The sequence below is a fragment of the Eulemur rufifrons genome, chromosome 14 (assembly GCF_041146395.1).
Source record: "Eulemur rufifrons isolate Redbay chromosome 14, OSU_ERuf_1, whole genome shotgun sequence".
Lineage (NCBI taxonomy): Eukaryota > Metazoa > Chordata > Mammalia > Primates > Lemuridae > Eulemur > Eulemur rufifrons.
The window spans coordinates 10628964-10655193 of NC_090996.1; the positions used below are offsets into that span (position 1 = coordinate 10628964).

The 26230-nt window shown below is 47.6% G+C and overlaps 2 protein-coding genes across 2 annotated transcripts; both read right to left on the reverse strand.

The window, feature by feature from the left end:
• Window positions 1-7784: 7784 nt before the first annotated feature.
• SPDYE3 (speedy/RINGO cell cycle regulator family member E3) lies at window positions 7785-14308 on the reverse strand. The gene is made up of 8 exons (XM_069486503.1): window positions 13923-14308; window positions 13478-13827; window positions 12757-12981; window positions 12055-12113; window positions 11370-11455; window positions 9643-9811; window positions 9412-9516; window positions 7785-7830 (listed from the first exon to the last, which is right to left on the reverse strand). The coding sequence occupies exons 2-7, from the start codon at window positions 13587-13589 to the stop codon at window positions 9418-9420; spliced, it is 750 nt and encodes a 249-aa protein (XP_069342604.1). The 5' UTR covers window positions 13590-13827; window positions 13923-14308; the 3' UTR covers window positions 7785-7830; window positions 9412-9417.
• Window positions 14309-18731: 4423 nt separating this feature from the next.
• On the reverse strand, window positions 18732-25172 carry LOC138394488 (zinc-alpha-2-glycoprotein-like). The gene is made up of 4 exons (XM_069486499.1): window positions 25081-25172; window positions 22902-23162; window positions 20230-20505; window positions 18732-19287 (listed from the first exon to the last, which is right to left on the reverse strand). Exons 1-4 carry the CDS (start codon window positions 25154-25156, stop codon window positions 18965-18967), a joined length of 936 nt encoding a protein of 311 aa, XP_069342600.1. The 5' UTR covers window positions 25157-25172; the 3' UTR covers window positions 18732-18964.
• Window positions 25173-26230: the final 1058 nt, after the last annotated feature.

The following is a 26230-nucleotide window of genomic DNA, read 5'->3' on the forward strand; positions in this document are numbered from 1 at the left end:
TCGTATACTTGAAAATTGCTAAGCGACTACATCTTAAACATTCTCCCTCCAGGTTATTAAAGCAGCTAGGAGAACGGCTCAGACTCTGTTAGCAGGATACATAGTGTCCTCTCGTGGCAACAGCATGTAACTGCAACTGAGCCTACCCCCACAGGCAGAAATACCTTTCCTGAAGCCTAGAAGCTGCAATTCCGTCCCATTTGCCTAAGAAGGAAATCTGACTGATGCACACAATGTGTTTTACGATCCTGCACATAATGATTGGGTGTTCAAGGATCCTTTCTTTTAAAGCTGTTGCGGTTGGGTTTCTTTGTTTTCTTTAACGTTCCCCAACTTTGTTGCTGGCATATAGGAAATCTATTGATTTTGTTTATTTGCCATCTACATTTCTGAACTCTCTTTTCTATTTTAGTGAATTATCCATTAGTTTTCTTGGGTTTTCTAAGTAGGAAAACATACCATCTGCTAATGAGTGTCATAATTTCATTACTTTTAATATTTCAACTTCTCGTTTTCTCTTGCCTTAATGAATTAGCTAGAATGCTCTAATGTTTCGTTGGTAGGTATAACTGCTTTTTAAAAAACATTATATTTGTATTTGTTCAAGTGTAACAGACACTTCTGGTTGCCTACCCCAAATAATTTCCCTCCTTCCTCTGTTTGTGCTAAAAAAAATGCTCTTGGATTTTGACAAGAACTGACAGAATTAGTAAGAGAGAGTCAGCCTTGATATATACGTGGAACCTAGCTTTGGGTGTGAACAGAAGTCAGCCCTGGGCATAGTCCTGTGAAGGCTTTCCTCCATAATAAAAGGCAGGAATTGTGGGAGGAAGACCATGGGGCCATTATCTTTAGCACAATGGGAGGACCCGGCTATTTGCTGTAGCCATTTTCATGATCAGTCGGGACTGGCCAAAATCCTAAATAAACTGGCCCAGAACTGGTTAGCAACAGCCTGAGAAAAAGACTTCTTTTAAGCCATCTTTTGTCCAGTATGCTATTCCTAGCACGTGAGAGGCATTGATAAATGATACATTTTGTTAAGGAGACATTCTTTTGTCACTAGCTCACTGTGAGCTTTTGCCTGAAGTAGGTACTGGGGGTTGAAGTTCAAAGCCAAACGTAAGGCCTTGAACCAGAGCAGGTGAGAGCTAGGAGGATTGGGACCGAACTGCAGGATGGAGCAACTAAAGGATGGCAAAGGGCAGGCCAGTACCCAAGCTGGGGCTTAAGTATTTATCCAGTAAATAATTTACAAAGTCCCCACTCCAGCCTCTGCCAAACCAGCGCGAACCCGGGGCCCCGCGACCCCTGGGCGTGCTCGGCCCCGCAGGCTCCAGGATCTCCCCCCGTGGAGGCCAGAGCGTGGCAACTAGGCCGAGGGGCACGTGCGCAGGAGAGCACCAGAATCCACTTCCAGGACCGCCACCCGCCCTAGGACAGGTACCAGGACTATTTCCCACGAATCTATGTGCCACCAGGTTTAAGGAGCGTCTTAAAGGTCTCTGCCTCCTCTGGCTCTGAGAGTTTCTGTGTTGTGGGCCCAGGCAGCCCCGAGCCCCGAGCTCAAATTTCTCCTTATTCTAAGGCCACGTCTTTAGGGGACCGTCTAGGCCTGGCGTGGTGGTTAAAGCGGGTACTCCCGGCACTTTGCGGGGCGAGGCGAGAGGATCGCTGCAGGCCAAGTTCGAGGCCGCAGTGAGCTGTGTTCGCCCCAGTGCGCTCCAGCCTGGGCGACAGAGCGAGACCCTCTCTCAACCAATCAATCAAAATTAAAAAAATAAGAGAATCAGTGTCCACGCACAACCATGATAAATAAAGGAAAGGGGTGTGTCATGTCACATTTGCTTATGATCACAAATGAGACATTTAACTAAAATGTCAGGACATAGAGCCCAGAGATAAAATAGAGTATTAGCCTGGAAGAGGACACCTTCCTTCCCCAACAAGGAGAAAAGAAATTTAGCTTTTCCAGGCCACTTTTAATTCGTAACAACCGTATATCAGAAACTACATGCAGAATTGAAAGAAGAAAATTACCCATAACTTTACCTCCTGAAGAGGATAAAGTGTGTAGAAAAATAATTTTGTGTTTCAATGGAAAATTAAGCATTGTTTGGAAGACCTTGTTGTTTGATTCCGGCCCTGTTCATAGTCTTTGAGCTATTTTACACCTTTTTGAAAATTGTGGTTAACAGATGCAAATTACGTCCGCCTGGCGGAAGTTGGTTGACTACAACCCCCCCCCCCCCACACACACACCAGAGGAAATCCAGTTTTGACTCCATTTCTCCATTTACTTAATAATTTCAATATTCCTGATCTGTAAATATGTCTGTTCCTCAGATTCCCCATTTGAACTGGTCACAATATCTGCCAGGGCCTCCTGAATTAAATAAAATCTTTAGATGTGCTCATTTTTCTATTTGCGTGACAGTCATAATCTTGTCTTCTGTTTTAACGGTTTTGAGGTCTTCACCGAGACCCCCCGCTGGAATCGCAAAACTGAGCCGGCCAAACCGTCTCCAGAGTGGCGCACATGCGCAGGCGAGGGGGGCTGAAACCCAGGTGATTTTTTTTTGGCTCCTACGAGTGAGTCCAACGTGGCAAAAAGGCTTTGCTGACTTCCTGGTTTTTAGTAATTTCCCATTCTACCAATTTTGTGTTTTGCTTTGGTTTTGGTTCTTTTACAGCTGAGGTTTTTTTTTTTTCTTTCACCATTGCTAGCATCAACGATTAGGAATTTGGCTCTATGATTTCACCACTTGGTGATCTGTTCGAGGATTAATGTTTTCCAGAGGTCTAATCTCTATTAAATGAGAGACAACAGAAAGTCTGGCTTGTTAGTCTTTTCTGTTTGTCTTTTTGTCTACTTTTGAACTCAAATCAATTAAGAATTTCATGCCCAGCGGGAGTAGAACAGCTCTTTGATATCGGGACTGGTGAGTTTTTGCGTTTCTGTGCTTACTCTTGACCCATGTCTGAAATTTTAGAATTGAAGCTATAAACTCGCTTTCCCTGTACGTCTGTGTGTCTGTAATTCAGAAAGGTCTTTACCTCTGATTCTGTGCGTAATGTTTTCGTACCTCTGAATACTATTAAAGTAGATTGTAGAGCATCTTAAAGACTGTTCTGATTGGCTTATAGAAATAAAAACATGCTTATATAAACTGAATATGCCTAAATTCTCAAAAAAAAAAAAAAGGGAAATTGGACTTCTAATACTTTCAATGTGCTAGCAAAGTATTCCTACGGAAACCAACGCAAATGTTTTATTCAAGTTCACATATGCCATGGACTGCGTATTTCCTTCACCCCCAAATTTGTATGTTGAAACCCTAATCCCAGTGGGATGTCATGGGTCGTTCAGTGGTAGATAATTCTCACCTGCCAATGAAATGGCATTTGGGGGTGGGGTGGGGCCTCTGAGAGGTAATTAGGTCATGAGAGTGGGGCCCTCCTGGGTGGGATTAGTGCCTGTATGAGAAGAGAGCGGAGAGATAGCTAGCTTGCCTTCCACCTTGTGAAGGTACAAGAAGTGGGCAGTCTGCAACCTGGAAAAGGACCCTCATCAGAACCGGACCATTCTGGCACCCTGAACTTGCACTTCCAGCCCCCAGAATTGTGAGACATAAACGTTTGTTTTTTAAGCTACCCAGTTTATGGTAACTTGTTACAGCAGCCCAAACTGACTAAAACAACATAATTTATGTAGATCTTCAGTAAATGAGACTAGTTTAATATTTTTGATTTAATAGAAACAGCTGTTTTACCTGATTTATCATTATTTTTTATTTTTGTTAAAATTTTGAAACAATTTTTCTAAATTATTTATAATTTTTATTTTTTTTCTCCATGACTTCTTTTGAGACTGATTTATCATTGTTAAGCATACTTTTTAGATTGCATTTACGTATGGTTTTTCTAAACTTACATAGGCTTACTGATTAAATAACTAGCATTACTCCTACTTAATGTTTAAGGTTATAACAAATGTAAATTTGTGTTTAACCAAATTTAGTGATTATATTGACAAACTTTATTTCAACAATAGCTATGTTTTGTGGCCATGTCAGCTTGACAAAAAAATCCAAGATCATTCACTTAAACTCTTAAACTGATATTATATTGAGTTCATTCACAGATAATGATTGGGTACGTAGATCATTTCTAAGTAAGATAGAATTCTGAAACATTGATTAGTAACAATAATTTAAGTTTATATCCTCTTCCTTTTTATTTTTTATTTTTTAGAGATAGGGTCTCACAATGTTGCCCAGGCTGGAGTGCAGTGGCTATTCCCAGGTGCAATCATGGTGCACTACAGCCTGGAACTTCTGGCCTCAAGTGATCTTCCCACCTCAGCCTCCCAGGTAGCTGGGACTACACTCACAAGCCACTGTGCCTGGCTTCCTTTTTTATTTTTTGTTGTTACAGAGAGGCTATATTTTTTAGTCTGTTAACGAATGTGTTCATTTTACCACCTTGAGAAGGTATATTAGGCATGTTTATAGCTAGATAAAGTTGTGTTGTGTATATTTGTGAGTTCTACTAGTCTGCTAAAATGCTGATGTGTGACAGACAGTTCTCAATTCTTCAAGCTCTAGTTTTCTCTGTGAAATGGAAGTAACTTTGGTTAAAAGTTAAAATTAGTGTACACCGATAAGACCGTACTGGGATCAATGATGACAGAGAGATACAACTTTGTGCGTAAGAAAATGAGATGTATTTTTGTTTATTAATGGAAAAAAGATAATAGTTTTATCCTAAAGTAAAACGGCTGGTTGTTCCCGAACCAGAAAGAGGAGAGTAAAGGATAAAACCTGAATGAGTATAGAAAGTTGTAGATTAGTGGAAGGAAAATGATATTTGCTTTGGCCAAAGGTGGCTCACTTTTGACAAGTTCATTCGTAAGATTTTCAAAAAAAGTTTGTGGTTCTGTTATTATCAGGTATTATCTTGATAATACTGGAATTTGGTTTTCTCTCTCTTATAATGATGAATTTTTCATGGAGTGCTGGTTTGCTCTTAGTGAGAGGTTGTAAAAGTTATTCTTTACGTTCTATGTAAAATCTGCCCAAATAGCAGAGATTCTGTATCTCACCAGAATAATTTTCTATTCTCTGTTTTGTCTTTCTCATACATTAGGTCTTTTTTTTTTCTAACTAAAACAAACAGACTGGATATGGTGGCACGTGCCTGTAATCCCATTTATGCGCAGAGGACAAGGCCACGTGAGGGCACAGTAACAAGCCGGCCGTCTATAAACTAGGAAGAGAGGCCTGACCAGAAACCAACCTGATGGCACCTCCTTGGTCTTGGACTTCCAGCCTCCAGAACTGTGAGAAAATAAATTTCTGTAATTTAACCTACATCATCTATAGTCCTGTGTTATGCCAGCCCGAGTAGTCTAACACAGTAAGGTCCAGATATTTTCTATATATATGTATGAGATATTTATCCTGAATTATTTGTGAATCCTGTGTTCATAATCTTTGCTGTTTTTCTTTTCTCTCTATTTTCATATTTGTAGGAGGTCTTAGAAATGCTATATCTTTAAAAAAGATATTATAAATAAATTTTCCAGTATGTCATTTGCCTTTTGACTCGGTTTAAATTGCTCTTTATATATCAAAATTTAAAAGTTAGCAGCACAATTCACAATCGCAAAGATGTGGAAACAACCGAAATGCCCACCAATACATGATTGGATTAGTAAGCTGTGGTATATGTATACCATGGAATATTACTCAGCTATAAGGAATAATGAAGATACGACATCTCTGTGGTTCTCCTGGAGAGAGTTGGAACCCATTATATTAAGTGAAGTATCCCAAGAATGGAAAAACAAGCATCACATGTACTCACCAGAAAATTGGTTTCCCTGAACATCACCTAAATACACATCTAGGAATGACACCAATCGGATATCAGACTGAGGTGGGGGTGGGGGAGGGGATGGGGGTATGCCTACACAATGAGTGCATTGCACACCGTTTGGGGAATGGTAACACTTGAAGGTGCTGACTCGGGAAGGGGGGGTGGGGGGGGAGGGACATATACCTACATGATGGGTGCAATGCGCACTACCTGGGGAACGGACACGCCTGGAGCTCTGACTTGGGGGGAAAGGCGGTACATGGGCAACGTATGTAACCTGCAATTCTGTATCCCCCATAACAATAAGATGAAATAAAAAAAAAATTTAAAAGTTTTACAGAATTAAAACTGTGTATCTTTTCCTTTGGAAAATTTGGGCTTTCTGAGTTCATAGTTCTGTAGAATCTTCCCCCACATAGAAGTTATCCAAGTATTATTCTTCCAGGGGGCTATAACACCTGGAAATATAAATTTTATATACATGTATGCATATATATATATTTTTTAACAGATTCTGGCTACATCACCCTAATGTCTGCCTCCATCTTCGCTAGAGGTGGAGCTATGGATAGGTCAGCACAGCTGAACAGCCAGACTGGGCACTTTAGTCATGAGGAAGTAGAGATGTAGCAGCATATTGTGGAAAAAGCTGAATGCACGGGAGTAGCTGTAGAGGGACTGCATCAGGGTGATGGGGTGAAGCTGAGCGGATGGGAGTAGCTGCAGACACAAGTGACCCTGGGATGCCTGCCGGACACTGTTGTGTCACCCTTATAATGTCACTGAACTTTCTCCACGTTTCATCTTCCCAAAGCTGCTCCCTGGTGCTTGTTCCCACTCTGAAATCCTCAGAGAGCCACGCTACCGTCCATCCATCTGTTCCTGCCACCGTCAGCCGGGTGGCCCGCTTGTCTTCTGCAGTCCTGTGGCATCATTTTCTGTCCTCGGGCAACATTCTGGCGCCCGATCCTGTGCCTAGTTTCAGGTTTCTCATGGGATCCGCTCTCAGGAGTCATCAGGGCATCCAAGCCTTGCTTGCCGCCCTGGTCTCGGTGCTCCCCAGCAGAGCCAGCTGCTCCTCGTCCTTCCCACCGTGCCCGCGGGACTCGGCCTGGGCGAGGCCCCTTGCCTGGGTCCCTGTGGTCCCTGTGCTGCTGTACTGGGGTCGCCTGCCTGCTGCCTTGGAGCTGGCCCAGGTGCTCCTCCTCCCCCGCCGCGGGGCCCCTCCTAGGCTTCCTGGGAGTCGCCCTAGCTCTGTCCCCTCTCTGTGGCCTCAGCCTCATCTCTCTCTTTAGAGAAGTTCACTTGATCCTGGAGCTCAGAGGAGCTCCACAAACAATTCTCCAATGAACAGCTTAGAGTCAAAAATATGCACACAGGACACGAGGCACCATGGTATGTTTGAGGAATGCCAGTTTATTGAATGACCCCAAAACTGATACATCAACAAGAGAAAGAGAAACAGCTGAATAGAAACACAAGGAAAAACCAGTTCATAGAAAAGGAGAAGTCGTTAACAGAGGTAGCAATAATGACCGACATCACTCACAATGAAGACCATATAAATAAAAAATGAGGTAATATTTATTTCGCCTCTTGATTGGCAGAGATTAAGGTTGGATAATCCCAGAGCTGATGAGACAGTGGGAAATGAAGGCTCTGGGGCACTGTTGGTGGGAATGGCAGACAGGGGAAACATCTGAGGGGACTTCAGGTCTCAGAATGATCAGACCTGGCTATATTTACTATATTTAAAGAAAGGCTTAAAAAATATCTGCAGGGAATAAAATATATTTTTTAAAAAGGTCAACGTAGAAAGAACAAGAACCAAACAAAAATCAGAGAAACGAAAAACATATATTAGTTAAAACAAAAACACAAAGTTTGGATTTTGTAACATGTTAGAAACAACTGAAAAGTAGGTTCTGCTTCTCCCCTGGGTCCAGCCAGCTGGAAGTAAGAGAGAGAAGATGTCAGACTGGAAGGAGGCCATTGTGCAGACAGGAAGATTAGTCACATTCTGAGTCAATCCCAACCAGAGTTTAGACTAAGTTATCAATCCAGTTTATATCTAATCCTTCATTCTAAACCCTGATCCTGAACCATCCTTTTCAGTTTTGATTCTCAGACCTGGTGATCCTGACTCCTCAAACCGCTTAATACACCCAAGGTCAGGCCAGTAGTCTGCTTGACAGTGCGGATGTTAGGGGAGGGGATTCTGCTCAGCGAGTAGAGTGCACTTGGAGAATATGGCTTTGGAGTCCATCCCAGCTTGGACCTTTTCTGTTACTTAAAATCTAAACTTAGGACCATGCTGCAAGCATCACTAACATGTCAGCATCCTGAGACCAGATGCCTAATCCCTCATCCTAATCCCTAATGTTGTTTGTTGTTCATTTGTTTGTGACAGAGTCTCTGTCTGTCACCCCCAGCTAGACTATAGTGGCATCATAGCTCACTGCAAGCTCTGACTCCTGGGCTCAAGGGATCCTCCTGCCTCAGCCTCCCGAGTAGCTGGGACTACAGGTGTGCACCACCATGCCCGGCTAATATTTTTCTAGTTTCAATAGAGACAGGGTCTGGCTTTTGCGAGGGCTGGTCTTCAAGGGATCCTCCCACGGCCTTGGCCTCCCACTGCGCTTGGATTGCAGTTGAGAGCCACCGCACCCTGGCCCTAATGCTCTCACAGGATGCTTGGTCCTAACCTTGCTAGCTGCATACGATTTAAACCAGATCTTTATTTAATTCTCTGCCCAAACTGATAACTGTAAAATGTCAGTCAGAATAAGCCGAGCCGAATCCAGTATATCTTAACCTTCCATCGTTCTGACAAACTTCCTTCACCATGAATTCTGGGGGAAAATTTGTGATTGTATGAGGAGAAATTGGTCCAGAAGTGATCAGTTGGGGGAAAGCAAGAATTCGGGAGTGGTCTGGTCATGAACATCTTGTCTGGAAGCAAATTTGGATGAAAATATTGGTAGTTATGGTTTTTGTTTTTGTCACTGAACATGCAGACTGTCCCTTCTCATAGCCTATGGTTAAACCGTTACTTCGGTATAAGTAAATCTGTATAGTCAGTATCCCTAAGGGACCAAATGAATGAAAAAGAGAAAGTGAAAACACAATACAGTATATGGGGAAAAATGTGAATTTACCACAAAAGTATATTGACTTTTGATGAAAATCGTCATTTCATCAAAGGTGTCCTTTGGTCCCAATTCCTTTGGGGTAAAGGATTCTGCCAGATCTGTGCCTCTGTGACAAACTGGTTTTCCCGGGGTGTGGCCGGGGGCCTTGCTGGCTCCCAGCACATCTCCCTGAGGCTGCGCCTGTGTGTGGCTGTCACTGTGTGGCCGTGAAGCTGACCGGAGGGTCTGGCTGTGTTGTGTGGCTGGGCTGTTTCCCAGCATGTGCGAGGGGTACATGGGTGGGGGTCCAGAGTGGGCCAAGCAATTGGGTGCCGCGGATGCCTTCAGAGGACAACAGATCATTGTGTCTTTGGTGCAGAGAATGCAGACATAGATGTACCTTTCTTCAGGTCGATGACCTTGGGCCTCCACGGTCTCCGGAGCTGTAGGGAATGAGGGTGCGATCTCGCCCCCACACCCAGAGGTTGGGATTGTAAGCCTGGATCTGGAGAGATAAACAGCCTCCTGAAAGATGGCGATTCCCAGGGAAGACCCCTTCCTCCCCGTGTCCAGCTTCCAGTCCAGCCCGATCCCTTCCCACCACCACCCCAAATTCCCACAGCCCACCCACCTCTTCACACTCTTCCCGGGAAACCCTAGCCCTCCAGCCCATGGATTGGATAAATTGGTAGCGCAGCTTGTGGAACAGAGGACGCTGGGAGCGGCTCTTCCCATATAGAAATGAAAAAATGGCTTTCTTGGGGGCCTGGTTATCCTCCTCCATGTCATTGGCCAGGTAGCTGGAGAGAGAAATCAGGTGGCTTGTCAGGGACCCCAGCAGGAAGGCAGAGAAGGGACTGTGCCTGAGGTCAGCTTTGCAGAGGGGAGGCCAGGCTGCCCATGTTCAGCACAGGACCCATGTCAGTCCCACCCAGTGTCACAGAGCTCCACCCCTTCATCAGGAGGCCGCTGCTGGACAGAGACCTTGTGCAGGGGCCTCTCACAGGCTGACGGTGAAGACAGACCCCCGCCCCCGCAAATCTGAGGCTGTCTCCTGCCGTCCTGACACAAGGCAGTTGGCATCACGATTTCCCCAGCCCCCTCCCCGTCCCCCTTCCCATCAATGTGCACACACCCATCTCCCCCAGTATGTCTTAGATGCCCTGAGGGGACAGGAACTGACTGGTTTTTTTCTGTATTCATCCCTCTCCTAGGAAATGGCTAAGACAGGACTTGGTTCCTGTTGGTGCATTTAATTGAACAAGCATTTGCTGGATGCCTCTTCCAGTCACCTCACATTCCCTGGCACGTAGGAGGCACTTCCCAAGGGTTTGTTGAATAAATGAGTGGACGAGTGAATGAGTGAAAGCTGGATCTTACAGCCAAGTACCAGACTAGTGACCTCGTAGGCTCAATGTAACATGAACACTCGCAAAATGAAAAGAATTGTGTTGTTTTAAGAATACCTGATATTTTCAGAAGACCCTTCCTCCGGCAGATGTCTAGTTTAGTGGGATTGGGGAAAGAGGCGGGGAGATCAGAAACTATAACCCACAATGTCATATTGTGATAGGATTTAACTCAAGTGCTATTGGTATGCAGCAGTTGGAAGATCGGGGAAGGCATCACTGGAGTTGTGGTGTTTGAACTGACTTTAAGGCTGAGTAGTTTTTCCGTACGTGTGGAAGACACTCAGACAGAAAACATCATGTAAAAATAGAGGGAAGGGCATTTGGATGGAGCAGGAAACACAGGAATGAAATGCCTAGATGGTGAGCAGGTTTGGTTGTGGAGAGACTGTCGATAGGGTTGAATTCAAACTGAGAACCTTGGCCTTGATGGAGACAGTCGTTAGCCGATGGGTTCAGGAGGGCAGTGGGGGGTTAGGCGTGTGTTTTGGAAGGATGTGCGGGCAACACATATAAAGTCCATTGGCCCAGGGAGAGAGGCTTGTAAGAAACACCAGCGGGGAGCATTTTGCAATCTCTTTGTGTTGTGAAGGGGGCCTGAGTTGTGGCATCTGGCACGGGAATCCAGAGGAAGAAGATGGACACTCACATTTGGTGTTGACACTGGAGGGACAGCTATTTGCTTGGTGGGCAGCGTTGTGTCAGTTTTGTTTTTCTCTCCTTGTAGGAGGAGTTTTATGTTTCCTTTCATTTGGCTAGTTTTTTTAAGTGACATTTGGGTGTTTTGTTTTTACAAAGAACAGTGGAAGAGCACTCAGTATAATCCCCTCATTTTACGACACATAATAAACAGTACAGAGAGGTTAAAAGTAGATGAGAGGTTAGAGTCCCGTCTCTCCTCCTCCCAGGGTAATGAATATCGATTGAAGGGACGAGGCAAAGTACTCACAGCGCTATGAAGAAATGAATGCGTCGGTATTGCCAGGAGAAGAGGCCAGCCCGGCTAAAGTAGGCTATCACCATGGAAAGGAGATACTGATGGGGAGAGAGGAAAAGCAGTAAGAGAGGGTCCCTTGTGGAAGAGGAAGAACATGGGGACAAAGGAATGGTAGGCCGGGGCAGGGGTTGCTGCTCAGAGAAGAGACCCCTGTGTTGGGTGACACTGTGCTCATTTGAGTGGGGGAGGATATGTCTGAGGGTCGGTTACAAATCACAGAAGTCGGAGGAAGCGAGGTCCACGGTGCTCCCAGGATGGCGAGCTCTGCCAGGATCTCCGGAGGGAAGGTGTTCTGCGCGGCTGGTGTCAGGAGGGCCTTTGGTGAGCTGTGGCAGAAGACAGTCCCAGAGAGCTGAGAGGAGAGGGGCCAGGAGCTCAGACTGGCGATGACCAATGAGGCAATGCCCAGGACAAGACTGTGCCGAGGGCTCAGATGCCAAAAGGACCCCACCTGAGCAGGGCCACGCGTTCAGCTGCAGGAGACCTCCAGGCCCGGGAAGGGAGATGCTGACAAGTCCTACAAGGTTCAGGACTGTGGGAGCATCCGGTGGGAGAGACGCAGAGGGAGAGAGAAGTGGAACTGTGGGTTAGAAAGCCCCGCCCCCCCAGGCTCTGTGTTGGAGCAGAACCACCTTACTTTGTCAGATACTCTTAGATTTTTGTCCCAGGCCAGGAAGTTTCTAATGACAGGATCCTCTGTGAAAAGAGAGCACGCATTAGGTTGAGAAGTGGGACAGAGTTGCCGTGGTGGGAGCAACTCTGAGCAAAGAGGAGAACTGTGCCTCCCTGGGAGAAGGTTCTGGATTGTGGCCAAGGGTTAGGTGAGTGGAGAGAGGAGAGAGAACATTCCCTGGGCAAGGGACGGAGGCTCCTGGCCTGAGATTCCCCTGAGGAGTGACCGAGGGAGGGTTGGGTGTCAGTGGCATATGTGCACGAGGAAGATCCTGGACACCCCTCATCCTACAGGAGTGTACCACTGCAGAAGTCACAGAGTGACTCGGGCCATTTCCCACTGGATAGTCACATCAGGGCACTGACACAGCCTTGCTCTCCCCCTCTACAGATGCCAACACTTAGATTCCCCAAAAGTCAGCCAGAGCTGGTAAGTTTCAGAGGGTGAAGCTTTCTTATCCCAAGGGCAGAGCTTTTTCAAGTCTAGCCTCATCCTCTACCATCTTGTAAGTGTCTCTGCTGAGTGACATGTACTGCGTCCTCCAAGGACGGACAGCTTGCCCACTATCAGGGCATTCTTTTTCGCTAGAAAAGTGTAGTGATTAGAAGTTTCTTCTTTTTTTCAAAAGGATAGGATTGGAGGGTGCTATCTGGGGTCTCCTCCTACCAAGCAGCCTGGTGAAGACCTCGTGGTGCTCGGGAAGCACTGAGGACACTCGCTGCTTCTTCAGTCTCATCTTCAGCCCATGCAGCGACTCCACGGCCCAGATGTCCTCAGGCTCAGGGACCAGCAGCTCCTCCTCCAGCTCCTGATCCTTGGAATGGGATGACCACTCCCTCTTCCTTTTGCGGCTAGGAGACTGAGGCAGTGGGTTGGCATCTACCCGAGCGGCTGAGTAAAGAAACCAGGCTACAGTGTCCAGCTCTGTCTTTGGAATTCAGCCAACTGATCACCTAACTGTCCCCTGTCCCCCAAACTAGACCTCTCTTCCACCCCTCTGCAGCCCCACAGACTGAGGCCTTCTCCGAGCCATCTCTCTGTCTCTCTCCTTTGTTGACATCCATCCATCCCACATCTGCCTGGACGCTATTGCATCTCTCTGTCCTCAAACTCTTCCTCATTGTAGAGAATTACTTCCATTGGGGAAGAAAAAGAAGGCTTCCCTTGAGTCCCTCTTCCCTTGTTTCGGACTCACCTCCCAGCCCCACTGCCTTGCTCCCCAGCTTTTCCTTCCATGTGGATGTCCTTGCCCCATGTCGTGTGCTCTCTGTCCCCAATCCTGGCTTTCTGAAGCCTTCCTTTCTTTCCCACACATCTTCCTGACTTCAGTGCCCTTCCTCCCGACTAGGCAATCTTCCCAAATCTCTTTTCCCTACAGGCCCCTCACCTGATGGTCCTGGGCGTTCATCATCCCTCACCACTTCCAGGGGGATGTAGCCTGATGCGCCTGGCTGGCGGCTGTGGTCCTCAGACCAAGAGTTTTGCTGATAAGTGGCCATGGTTCCTCTGAAACTCTTTCTTCCCTTCCACAGAACTCAGACTCTGATCTGGCCAAAGCCTTCTCCTGACTTCTGCTTGACACCAAGCTTGTTATCTGTTCTCCAAGCTGAGGAGAAGTTGGGCGTGGAGACCAGCCCTGAGAAGATGCTGTTGTCCACTGGGCTGCCAGGCACCCACGGAGTCAGGTCCTTCCAATCAGGAAGGTCGGAAGCCTCTGATGTCATCGGTCCTTCCAACCTGGCAACGAATTTGAAGGAAAACACAAGTAACTGCCAGACTGACGTGCACACTTGTCTAGAACTGTGGCGTAAACGGTACCTCCTGTCACCGACCTCTGATTATTGTCCACAACTGTCCTCGGGGTCTCTGCATCCCTCTCTCCTTCTCCCCAGCAGATGCCATCTTCTCTCCACTGTAAACTCAGATGAAACACATTGGGCTCTTCTCCCTCTGTGCTGTCCCACTTCAATGTACAGTTGAGTGGCATTGAGCACATTCACAATGTTGTGCAACCACCGCCACCGCCATCCATCTCCAGAACATTTTTCTCAGCCCGAACAGAATCTCTGTTCCTATTAAATGCCAACTTCCCATGCTCCTTTCCCCTCAGTGCCTGGCAACTGCCATTCTGCTTTCTGTCTCTATGACTTTGACTACTCCAGGGATCTCATATACCTCACATACTATGGGATCATGCAGTATTTGCCATTTTGTGTCTGGCTTATTTCACCTAGTATACTGTTCTCAAGGTTCTCCCATGTTGTAGGATGTGTCAGAATTTCCTTGGTGTTTTTTTTTTTTTTTTAATTCTGAGTAATAGCCCATTGTGTGTGTCTATATAGATATACACTGCACATGTTGTTCATCCACTCATCCATCTATTGATGTTTGTGTTGTTTCCACATCTTGGCTCCAAGTCTTACTTTTTTTTTTTTTTTTTTTTTTGAGACAGAGTCTCTCTCTGTTGCCCAGGCTAGAGTGAGTGCCGTGGTGTCAGCCTAGCTCACAGCAACCTCAAACTCCTGGGCTCAAGGGATCCTACTGTCTCAGTCTCCCGAGTAGCTGGGACTACAGGCATGCACCACCATGCCCGGCTAATTTTTTCTATATATATTTTTAGCTGTCCATATAATTTCTTTCTATTTTTAGTAGAGATGGGATCTCGCTCTTGCTCAGGCTGGTCTCGAACTCCTGAGCTCAAATGATCCGCCCACCTCGGCCTCCCAGAGTGCTAGGATTACAGGTGTGAGCCACCGCACCCGGCCCAAGTCTTACTTTTGATCCATTGGTGGAACTTATTGAGGAGAAGCACATTTGTTATTGAGGCTGTGTGTAAAATTTTGTTCTGTATTGTTATGACTTACATATTTCTAATCAAGCCATAGCAACCATGAGACCAGTCAAATGAGTTAATCCAAGGTGCAGGTAGTGAGTGTCTACTTTGTCTGCAGTCCTCAACCTTTAGAGTTGGGTGAGGTGTCAGAGACCATGCAAACACCCTGTGAGTCCCTGCACAGCTTCCTAAGAGGGCCAGGCTCTCCTAGGATTCTCTTGCTGTTGGGAAATGCATGGCTGCCTCTGGAAGTAGGTCCCATGGCTATGGAAGTGCAATTGTTAGGAAGGAAGTTCTGTTTACCTTGAAGCATCTTGTATTCATGATTCATCTTGCATGCATTGCACTCCATCAGAGTGGATTGGGTCCTTTTATGGGAAAACAGAATTTGCCTTCTGTCTTCTCATGAATGGGCTTTTGTACATTCCAAGATCAATATTCTGTCCCCATTACAATTTGTCTTCTGTTTCATGAAATTCCCTGAGTATTGTAACCACTCTTCACCCTTAATTTGCCACAGTCCTTGTGTGGACGTTCTACAATCAGGCAGTGCCCATCTTAAAATATTATAAGTTGACTTGCCACAGTCCTTGTGTGGACACTCTACAATCAGGCAGTGTGCATCTTAAAATATTATAAGTTGACACATTGTCTGAAAATGGACTGAACAGCCTAGATGTGGTCTTGTATGTTTAGGGATAAAGCAAAAGTATCCCCTCTTCACTTCTCTTTCCCTCCTATTGATGCAGTTTTGCCCAACAATGGCTGTAGTTATACTGCAGAAATATCATTAGAGTGAAACAGAAGTGCTTGGCAAATGTCAGTCTCTTAGCACAGCAGTCACATGGAGGAACATTAAAATGCAGGTGCGTGGACCTGTCCTCATAGATTCTAATTCAAGGGGACTTTGGGAGGGCCTAATTGAATTCTTTCACTCATGTACCTTCAGGTTTGGAGCTGTCTGGGTTGGACGGTGCCACAGAGAGCCTCAAGAAACTACAATATCTGTGGGACAAGAGGCAGGTGCAATGTGGTCTGTGCCTAACATGGCAGGGCTCTGGCCAGGCCTTGAGTCCTTGGCTGAGTGGGATGTTCTGAGGCAGCCTCCAAGCCTCCTGTTTCCTGGGGGCCAACACCTTCCCCAGAGGCGTTGGTGCTGACGCCATGAGGAGATCTGCAAGTGGGGCTTAGCCCAAGCGCCTGCCCACAGCCTTCTCCACACCTTGCCATAGTCTTCCCATTCTGAACTCTTCATTTGCCCCAGTGAGTTATGGTCTCTGTACCTTGAAGGGAACTTCCCCTTCTGTGACCCATAAACCTAGGGAAAGCCATAAGAACAAGAGAGTCGGTGCTCAATCACAGCAGAGTACTCCATGATGGGGACATGGAGAAAAGGCTCTTGATCTTGACCTTGAACGTCTTGCGTTTGAAGCTCATTCCTAAGGGCAAATACTAGTCTGAATTTTTATAGTCTCCCACCACCCCTACCCCAGGATATTCTTGGTGGATTCCAAAGTTTGGTTAGTTGTGCTCGGCTATTCATTGCCTCTCTCTCAAGTGTTCTGAAATGTTGTCTTAACACCAGTGCCCATTTACGTTTTTAAATCTTGGTTTGAAATCATCGTTTATCATTTCTAGGACATTTGCAGGAGGATTGCCTCATGTTCTTTGTTGAGAAAGGCAAGTGGTGTTCTAGTATTCGTGTTTCAGAAGTCAGGGATGCAAGCGAGAAGACTGAGGGAGGATTCTAGGATTCCTCCCAGCTGCTCTGAGACCAAGTCTCTCATCACTCTGCAGCTGTGTCTGCATCAGCTCCTAAACTCCTTACAGTTGGAGTTCCTGAGAGAATCAGCTAACAGGTGTAATTCAGCCACGAAAATGTTGGGAAGGGGAAAATGGGAAAGTGGTTTTTCTATCAGTGAGCAACATGTTCTGTCACCTGGGACAAGTTCTTCTCCCCTTCCTTGGTTTTCTTTTCTCAACTAAAAGAAAAAAAAAAAAAAGAAAGAAAAAAGAAACTTAGAGTATGTTGGTCCTTTGAGACCAGAGTCTTCTAATCTCCTCATTTGCTGGCAAATGAATAAAATTTCTTTCCTTCTCCTCCAACCTCTTGTCCTCATTCTTCTGATGTGGCCTTGGGGATAAGTGCTGAATTTTTGGTAACAGAATTTGGTGTCCTTTGGTGGGCCTGTCAGCACCCTGTTGGAATGGCACCACAGAAGTTCTGGAAGAGGCAGGGAGTAGCCTCGGGTCAAAGCTGTGGGTCTTCACGGGTAGGAGTGACTTCTTTTTGAGGTGAGGGACAGCCATAGCAGCTGCAGATGCCTGTTTTAGCTCTAGGGAGTTCTTGTCTCAGTCTCCGCCGGGTAGATGCAGCTCCCACAACCTGAACTTAGTTGAGGAGAAGGAAACAGACTTGGGAAGCATCATGACAGCCACAGCCATTTATTTGTAAGTAAAGTTCCTTGGGATGCTGAGATTGTGTTTCCACCTGTGTGTTGGGGGTTTTTGAGACCTCCCTGTTGAGTTTGTTTTGAGGAGCCACTTTGAGGTGGGATCCAAGAAGTTGAGTGTAACTAGGAAACCAGGTTTGGATTGAGCTCATTCACAGTTCCCATGGAATGGGTCTGTGGAGCGGATTCGGTGATGTTGGTTCTTTCATCTGAGAGTATTTGGTTCTTGGTTTGTCCCCTTTTGGATTAGGAGGTGCTGATTCTGAGCTGAGAATTCAGTTCTCATTGTGTGGTTCCCATTTGATTGATAGTGGCATTTTGTGTTGGGTATTCCCTGTATTGTGTGTGTTTGTTTGTTTGTGAGTTTTTGTCTGGCAAGTTTTTGTACCTATATCTAAAGATTATTGTGATACCACTTGTCTGGAGTGTGAGGAAAAGCCGTGGTTGGTGGTCCGTGGTTTATTCTGAGCTATGGGCTGTTTCAAAATTCAGAGCTCAAATGGATTACCTGCCACCGTAGAGTTAAAATGTTGAGTCTCAAGCTCTCTGCTTGAGATAAACTCATGGTATACAAAATGATTTGTGTTTGTATGATTTTTAATAATTGAGTTCCTCTTGCCCCTGCCAGAACCCCCACAGCCGGCCAGGGTGAGGTGCTGGGGGAGGCCACAACATGGGGGTGGACCTGGCAGGAGGGAGCACTGGTGCATGTGACCCCCACTAAGTGGCTTGCAGCAAGGGGAAAGGAACACCTGCTGCTGCCACCATCTTGGCATCATGGGAGGGGGTGGAGAGAGTCCCCCCTGAACTTACTCTTCAGTCCCACACCCAGTAAATTATAACTCAAGGTTTGGAATGGTCTCCCCTAGGAGCAAACTTAATTTGGGCCAGAGAGAACCCATAACCATGGTGGGCAATTCGTGGCAATATCAGATAGGGGGCTCGAGTGTACAAGAACAACCAGCAGGGTCCTTGGAGACAGTCAAAAGGAAAGGGCAAAAAAGCCACCCTGGACAATGTTGAGCAGCTTGAGTGTAGGGTGATGTTTTACAGGGAGTGAGGGAGTGCTGGGGAAACTGAGGCACAGAAGAGTCTTGATTTTGTTTGGCAGTGTTTGCAGAGTTCTGGGTCGTCACAGGCAGAGGGCCTATGGCTACATCTGTGGATGTCATTGGTGCAAGCCTGGACAATACCAAAGGGACCAGATGGTCTAAGCCACACTTGGCATGGTCCAGTCAGGAAACATGTCTTTTAGTAAAGTCCAAGAATTTGGGAGGAGTTGAATGCTTAGGAGAAGGAGGAATGGTAAAGCTGGCTCTCACTTTGACAGTATTCCAAAATGCAAAACACCTGTGTGTGTTGTGCTGGGCAAGTTTATTGTTTATTAGGTTTTACAGATTGGACACAGGGACCGTGATTAGCATGGTGAGGCGACGTGGCCGTGAGAGTCAGCTCAGTGCCCCGAGTTCCATCTCATCTCTGCAAATCCCCCGCCTGTCTGTCCCGTGCACGGCTCCCAGGCCTTGCCCATGCCACTGAGGGTGACTTGTGAAGTTCAGCTCTCCACGACAGGCAGAAAGTGTGGCTACTAGGACTGAGTCCCTCCACTGTCCCCAGCCCGTGCGTCCTGCCTGCCGTCCCAGGGCACCGAGAGTGGCTGGGCCAGGGCACTGTGCTCCACGTGGCAGGAATAAAGCTCTCTGTCCTGAGCGGGCACCCCTAACACCACGGAGGACAGGTAGGTGCCCCCTCCGCTGGGAAGGACGTCACCTGCTGACTCAGACTCCTGCACTTCACCATCCCGAGTCCAGTGTAAACCAATTCCTCCTGGGTAGAAGTCATAGGCCTGGCATCTGAGGGTACTGTTTTCTCCTGGGGTGGTGTGACTGGTGACTGCCACAGAGGGAGGATCTGTGGGGGCATAGAGCGTGGACACTGAGGGATGAGGGTGACTTCTCCTGGCCCATGTCTCTTCCCACTGCCCCTCCCTGGATGTCAGGGATCAGCAGAGCGCTAAGTCCGTACCTGCCCCCCTCCCCCAACCCCCCCTCACCCTCCCCCAAGAAAGCTTCACGGAGGTGAGGGAGAGCCGAGGCTTCCCTCAGGCCTTCCTGCTGGATGATGGAATGTCCCTGGCTCCTCTCCTCCCTGTCCGCACTCCCAGCGTGTACTGACTTGTGAAGGCGCCCACCTGTGATGCCCACGCTCCTCCCTGTGTGTCCCCTATCTCAGTGGCTTGCAGCTCCCCGCCCCCAGTCTGAGCCCAGCTCCTCAGAGCTGCCTGCAGCTCCGTCCCGCAAACTCTTCCCTGCTCCATGGCACAGTCCCGCTTCTCACTACCTTTCAGTCAACGTCTCAGCTTGTGGCCACGAATTATGGTCACGCTGGCTTGTTCTGGTCCTTCCAGGGCAGACATTTGACACACCTGCCTTCTCTCCACCACCAAGACAGGCGATGTCTTTGTAGAGAGAAGCACCAATGGGATTTGGAATCTGAAATATGGATTTTGTGCCCCATCTCTGCCTCTTAAGGACAGTGTTAATGTAACCTCAGCTTCCCCTGGTTAGTCCCATCTGTCAACTGGGGGAAATTTAGGAAAGCTGCCATTGAACTGATGTCTTTTCCCACCCATCCTTTCTGAAATTTTGATGGAGATTTTTTTTGGATCCCACGTCATGTCCTTCCAGGGAAGAAACAAATGCCAGGAGGTGAAAGGGACATCCTTTCACCTCCTGGGGCTGTGAGGGACATCCAGGGATGGCAGAGACCGGCCTGAGATGTTCCCTGAGCTCCTAGCCCGAGGCCACCTTCGTCTGTGTCAGCTCAGTGCTGGGGGCGGGAAGCGGTGAGTACCTTGTCGGTCCAGGATGTGCCTGCTGTGGTTCAGGTACCCCTGCAGGATCCCAGGACACTCCTCCTCCAGGTAGGCCTTGGCCCGCTGCACATAGACTTCCTCTGCCTCCCACTTCTTCTTGGTGTTCCAGGCTGCTGGGTCCAAGGGGACCCAGGCTGGGATTTCCTTGTTGAATTCAATGAAGTCCCTTCCATCATAGGCAGACTTCCAGAATGCTCCACGGCTTCCGTTATTCTGGAGCTCACAACCCAACCGTTCCTGTAAGATGTGAGACCCTGAAGCCTCCCCCAAACCCAGAGGAAGCCAGTCAGCCTGGTGCCAAGCACATCTGAATGACTCTTCCTCCTGTACACTTTTCAACCCAGAGGAAGAAAGGTATGTGAAATCTAAGCATGCAGTCCCTTTATCCTGGCAAATAACTTACTCTCTGGACATACAGCAGGCAGAGAGGCACAAATTCCAAGTTGGTGTTTCGGGACAGTCTGAAGTGAGATACACTCTTTCCAGCAAGGGAACTTCAGAGACTTATAGAATAGGGTCAGAATTCTGTCCCTTTGCAGTATCTCATCTAATGAATCTCTTCATCTGAATTTATGGCGAGTGCAGAGGAACCTGTCACCGCCACACCAAAGTACATTACTAAATTTAATAGATTTTTTTTTTTTGAGACAGAGTCTCACTTTGTGAGACTGGATACTGGGCAGTGAGTGCCATGGCATCAGCCTAGCTCACAGCAACCTCAAACTCCTGGGCTTAAGCAATCCTTCTGCCTCAGCCTCCCGAGTAGCTGGGACTACAGGTATGCACCACCATGCCCGGCTAATTTTTTTTTTCTATACATATTTTTAGTTGGCCAGATAATTTCTTTCTATTTTTAGTAGAGACGGGGGTCTCGCTCTTGCTCAGGCTGGTCTCGAACTCCTGACCTCGAGCGATCCACCCGCCTCGGCCTCCCAGAGTGCTAGGATTACAGGCGTGAGCCACCACACCCAGCCTTAATAGGTTTTTAATTGTTTCTTTTAGACTATGGAATGCTCTTCTTCACTGTGAGTTCTAGGTGTTCATATTGTCACTTGAGTAAACCAAATGGGAACACTTCTTCCCTCTTTCCCAGTGGTTGAAATCTTTATTCCAAACCTCTAAAGCCCCAACCCCTTTGCCTATTTGCAACAACTCTCAGAAACTGACCTCCTTCGGGCAGAGAGACACAACTTCTTCACTGTGATTGTAAGAGCAGGTGTTTATTGGATACTGGGCAGTGCTGTTGGCACAGGCTCTGAGAGCTCTCAAGCCACGTGGGCTCAAATCCCAGATCTCTCCCCATGCCCACCTGGCTTGTTTCATGACCTTGAGCTTGAGCCAGTAACCTCTCTGTGGCTCTCTTTGCTCCTCTCTAAAAAGGCAGTGGCAAAGTACTAATGTCGGGGCTTACTGTGAGCATTTATCATGTTAGTACCTGAGCCTGGTACATAGCAAGTCCTGAATAAATGTTAGCTCCTATTAATTTCTAATACTCCGTGATTATTTCTTCATCCTCTTTCCTCGTAACTATTCACTTTGACATTTGTATTCCAGTTAATGAACGACCCCCGCAGTGTTCTTCCTGGGCACCTGTGCCCTCCCCTCTCCTATTTCTGACACACGGCCCAGGCCACTGTCCTCACCAAGACTTCCCATTCCACATCCTCCCGACTTCTGCAGATCTTTTGCGTCCTTTTCCTAACCTTTATATTCCATGTAGCTCTTGGCATTTTTGTACTCAGAAGCCCACATTTTAACACCCACCCTATAATAATTTAACATCCAAAGTCCACCTGGCCTGAGACTGGCTGCCTAGGGAGGCAGGCAGTGTGTTTAGGAGAAAGAGTGCCAGGCTGGGGACACAGGGAGAGGTCTTTGTGCTGGCTCTGCCCCAACTCCCCACACCGCACGTGCATGACCCTTCCTATATCTGTTCCATATGCACAGGAGCATCTTTATGGCTCCATGTAACTCTAGCAGTCTGTGGTCGTAAGACCGGCACTTCCTGAGCTCCCAGTGTGGGCTATGGTGTGTGATAGCTTTTCTTTCTCTATTCATTGAAAATATTTCAATTGAGCAAATATTATTGGCTGCACCCTGTCCTGGGTGATGGGAGATTGAGGGAGATTGAGACAGATTGTTTTGTCCTTCGTGGAACAGACAGATAAATTTTACAGCATCTCTTGGAGGTAGGTCCCAATGGTTCAATTTTCACAGATTTAGACCAGATAAGTAAGGAACCTGTGTACTGTCAACAGCTAGTGATTGGAGGTTCGACCCTGTGAACCCAGGTGTGACTGATGCCAACATTGCCTCACTGTGGACCCAACACCCCAGGACAGAGTTGAGTCTGAGACCTTCTCTAGTGGGGTCACCTCAGACAGGTTGGGTGTGGAGGAGAGAGGTTAGAGGTGCCTGGAGAAGATGTGACTCCGGCATCTCTCCTGGTGTGCGCTGAGGCCTGGGGTGAGGATGGGGAGCACCAGGGCGGGAGGCAGCAGGTGCTGTGGGCTGGGGCATGGGCATGTGTTCATGCATCTCTCCTTGTGCCTCCTGTTCCTCGTTTGGACAGGGACAATTATCATCTCTCTGACCACTTACCACTGCCTCTGACTAAGACCCTCCACCTAGCCGTCTGTTGTGCACTGACCGTTGCTTTCATTGTAATAGGCCATGATGTCTTGCAGGGTCTCCAGATAGATGCCCTCTCTGAACTTCTGAAGCTGGCTCTCCTTCTCCCAATCCTTCATTCCTTGTATGTGTCTCCACGGTCCCAGGGGCTCAGCCTTCTCACTTTCACTGTCGTAGTGGAAGAAGGCCTGGTCATTGAGGAAGACAGTGCCCTGCAACCAGGGGTAGCCTTCCCCGGGCCTGGACAGCCCAGTGTAGAGATAGGTCAGGGTGTAACGACCTGCAAAATAGGAGAAGACTCTGAGGGGTGGGGTCCTCGCAGGGGAGTCCCACCGTGGGGCTGCAGAGGGCCAGGTGGGATGATCTGGCCACTGGGCCTCCCCCACCCCAGCTCTCTGCCCTCAGTCAGCCTCACACCACTGGAGGCTCACTCAAGAGAACAGCCTGTTTCATAATGGAGATGGCATTTCAGGGACCATCCTGTATTTTCAAGAAGATATTTCTCAGCCTCCTTATAGATATATTGGGACCATGTGACTGAGTTTTGGCTGAAGGGAATATGGGTGGAAGGGATGTTTTTCTCCTGGTCCAAGGCCCCGGGAGCTAGCTTGGCCTCTCTGTCTCTCTTTCCTTTAGGTGTTGAATGTGGAGGCCACAGGAGGAAACTGAACACTCTGATGATGCAAACAACCTGGATCCCCAAGTGACCCCGTGGAGGAGAGGAAAGTTGCCTAAACTGCGTTGAACTTGGCATGAGCGAGAAATAAACATTTCTAGTCAAACCTGAGAAATACTTACAATTGGAAAGTGTAGAAAGGAGAATTCACTAGAAAACTCAAGAAATGATCCAGAATGGATCAGCACAAGTAAGACTAGGATGGATCTCAGAATTCCCAGGGCTGTGCCTTGCATTGTGGTACAAGATGGGAGCTGGGAGCCATGGCTCTTTCCCTCATTAGTTCCATAATTCATTCATGACATCACTCACATGGGTGTTACTGATGTTGGAGGTTATATGGCAGATTCCTAGTTTAAGTGATGAAATTATTCTTGCTCCTTCGTTTCTAAATATGATTAACATTTAAACCAGTAGAACTTGAGTAAAGAAGGTCACTCTCTATAGCCTGGGTGGCCGTCATGCAATGAGTTGAAGGCCTCAAGAGAAAAGGCTGAGGCCCCCTCATAGAAGAAAGAATTCTACTTCCAGATTGTGTTAGGCCTCAAGACTGAACCATCAACTGTTCCCTGGGGCTGTAGCCTGCTGGTCTGTCCTGCAGGTTTAGGACTCGCTAGGTCTCACCATTGTGTGAGCCAACACCTTGAAATAAATCTCTCTTTTATAGACATACATACAAATATCTCTTTCTATATATATGCACATACACAGAAAACATATATACATGTTCTTTGCATTAGGACTGCTTCTCTGGAGAACGTGACTCATTCAGATTTGGGGGCAGAATGTGATTATCATTCTAAATGTGTCTGCTATAAAACTAACATGAACTAAGTATTCTCACAATTTGGTAATGTAAGAAATTTTAAGCTTGCCCAGTTGAGAAATCATGAGCTTACATGTATCTATCCTAAACATTTCCATGTCATAAACAGCCTCATTCCCCTGCCCTGGAATTGACTCTGGATCTCCCTGGGTCCCTGCTGTCTTCTCTCCCGGCCCCTCACCTTGCGGACCCACTACAGCAGCGTCTGCCTGTGTGGGGAGTGGGCGGGTCCCCTTTCTAGTGCCACCCCCCCAATTCCTCCAGTTACCCTGCCTTCCCCTTTGCCCCCCCGGGGTGCCCTCTTTTGCCCTCAGAGTCGGCCAGGTGTGTCCAGCCTTTGGAAGGAGGACAGGAACAAGAACAGAAGAAGCTCTACATGTATGGTTCCTTCTTGGTCCTGGTTGTCAGACCCCAGGCAGGTCACTTTTCCTCTGTGGTCTTTGTTTTTTTTTTTTTTTTATCTGTCAACTAAGAGTTTTAGATTCAGATTCTTTAAGTTCTTTTTTAGCATGAGAACAGAGGTTCCCCAAATACTCCTAGCTGTGTGTGAGCTGAGTTAGGTGATGTCCCTGCACACCCATCACTATTGGACACCAGAGAATCCCAGCTGCATCAGGGGCTCCTCCCAGCCCATCTGTCCTGTTCTTCACCTTCCTTCCAGGCCTCTCCAGTCCCCACCCCTTGCTCCCCACTCACCAGCTTGGGCCTCCTGGGGGACTACAGGACCCAGAAGGAGTGGCAGAGACAGCAGGACGGGCACCATTGTTACCATTGTGCCTGGCTGGAAGGTTCTGAGGTTCTGGGCAGGAAACACAGGTCTTTCCCTGGGTCCTGGGGCCCTGCCCAGGGGAGGAGACTCTACAGGCCAATGGGAATGCCAGGAAGCGCTCCTCCCCTGAGAGTGAGGAAACAGGGCAGAGGAACCAGGCTGGGCAGAGGTTATGGGCAGTGGGTCCACAGGCAGGGTCTGCAGATTGAGAGCTGAGACTGCTGGTCTCGGGACTGGGGCATCGTGTATGTCTCAGGGGGAAGGATGTCAGTGGGCTGGAGCTATGTGTGGCAAGGGGCAAATGGCTGGAATGTGTGTCACCCTCCCGGTCTATGATGACATCCCCATGGGGGAAGTAGGTGGATTTGGGTGTTGTCAGATTACACTTCATCCTTCCTCTCTGGAAAAGCTCTCAACATGTCCAAAGCCTGGACATGAGTAGATCCCAGCAGGGCTGGGACCATCACTGTCTCCCACCCTAGCCTGTCAGGGCTCTGTGTGGAGGACATTCACATCTCTCCTTGCTTGCATGTCTATGCTTGGGGAATCCCGATCTTCCATCATGGAAGAAGAAACAGTCAGATTCCCCCTTCTGCAGCCTCCCTTGCCATAGAAGGACCAGGTGTGGGCATGGTGTGGGTTCAGTAGGCAGGAGCTTTTGCCCTGGACACTTAGTCAGGGTCAGGGAAACAAGGAAGCAGGCACCGTGGACAATCCCTTCTGTTGGTCTTGGCAGTGGCTACAACTGCCAGCTCCTGGGGGCAGCGGGGCAGCAGTAGCCATTCGGGAGTCCAGTGTCCAGTCCATGGTGGTGTCATATTGGTCCTTGCTGTGGCATCTGGTGCCCCCTGCTGGCGGCTGCAGTGTGTTTCCAGAACTAGTTGTCTGGTGTGACTTTGTGCTTCTCCTGCCTAATTCTGAATCTGGGCTCTTTGTCCTCTGCGTGGACTCTGAGAGCCATCAATAGAAAAATCTATTTTCTGCTTAAAGTCAGATTTCAATTATGTTTGCAATGATGAATGATCCTGACTGATAAGAAATCGGCACAAGGATTGTTTTCAGGCAGTAGTCGCTCAG

Coding starts and splice junctions, on each gene's coding strand:
- LOC138394488 (XM_069486499.1), bottom strand. CDS start 25,156: ATGGTAACAATGGTGCCCGTCCTGCTGTCTCTGCCACTCCTTCTGGGT. Junction 20,506..22,901: donor CTATTACAATGAAAGCAACG/GTCAGTGCACAA, acceptor GGGAGGCTTCAG/GGTCTCACATCTTACAGGAA. Junction 19,288..20,229: donor GCACATCCTGGACCGACAAG/GTACTCACCGCT, acceptor ATGCCCCCACAG/ATCCTCCCTCTGTGGCAGTC.
- SPDYE3 (XM_069486503.1), bottom strand. CDS start 13,589: ATGGCCACTTATCAGCAAAACTCTTGGTCTGAGGACCACAGCCGCCAG. Junction 12,982..13,477: donor TGAACGCCCAGGACCATCAG/GTGAGGGGCCTG, acceptor TTCTTTACTCAG/CCGCTCGGGTAGATGCCAAC. Junction 12,114..12,756: donor GGTCTTCACCAGGCTGCTTG/GTAGGAGGAGAC, acceptor CTCTTTTCACAG/AGGATCCTGTCATTAGAAAC.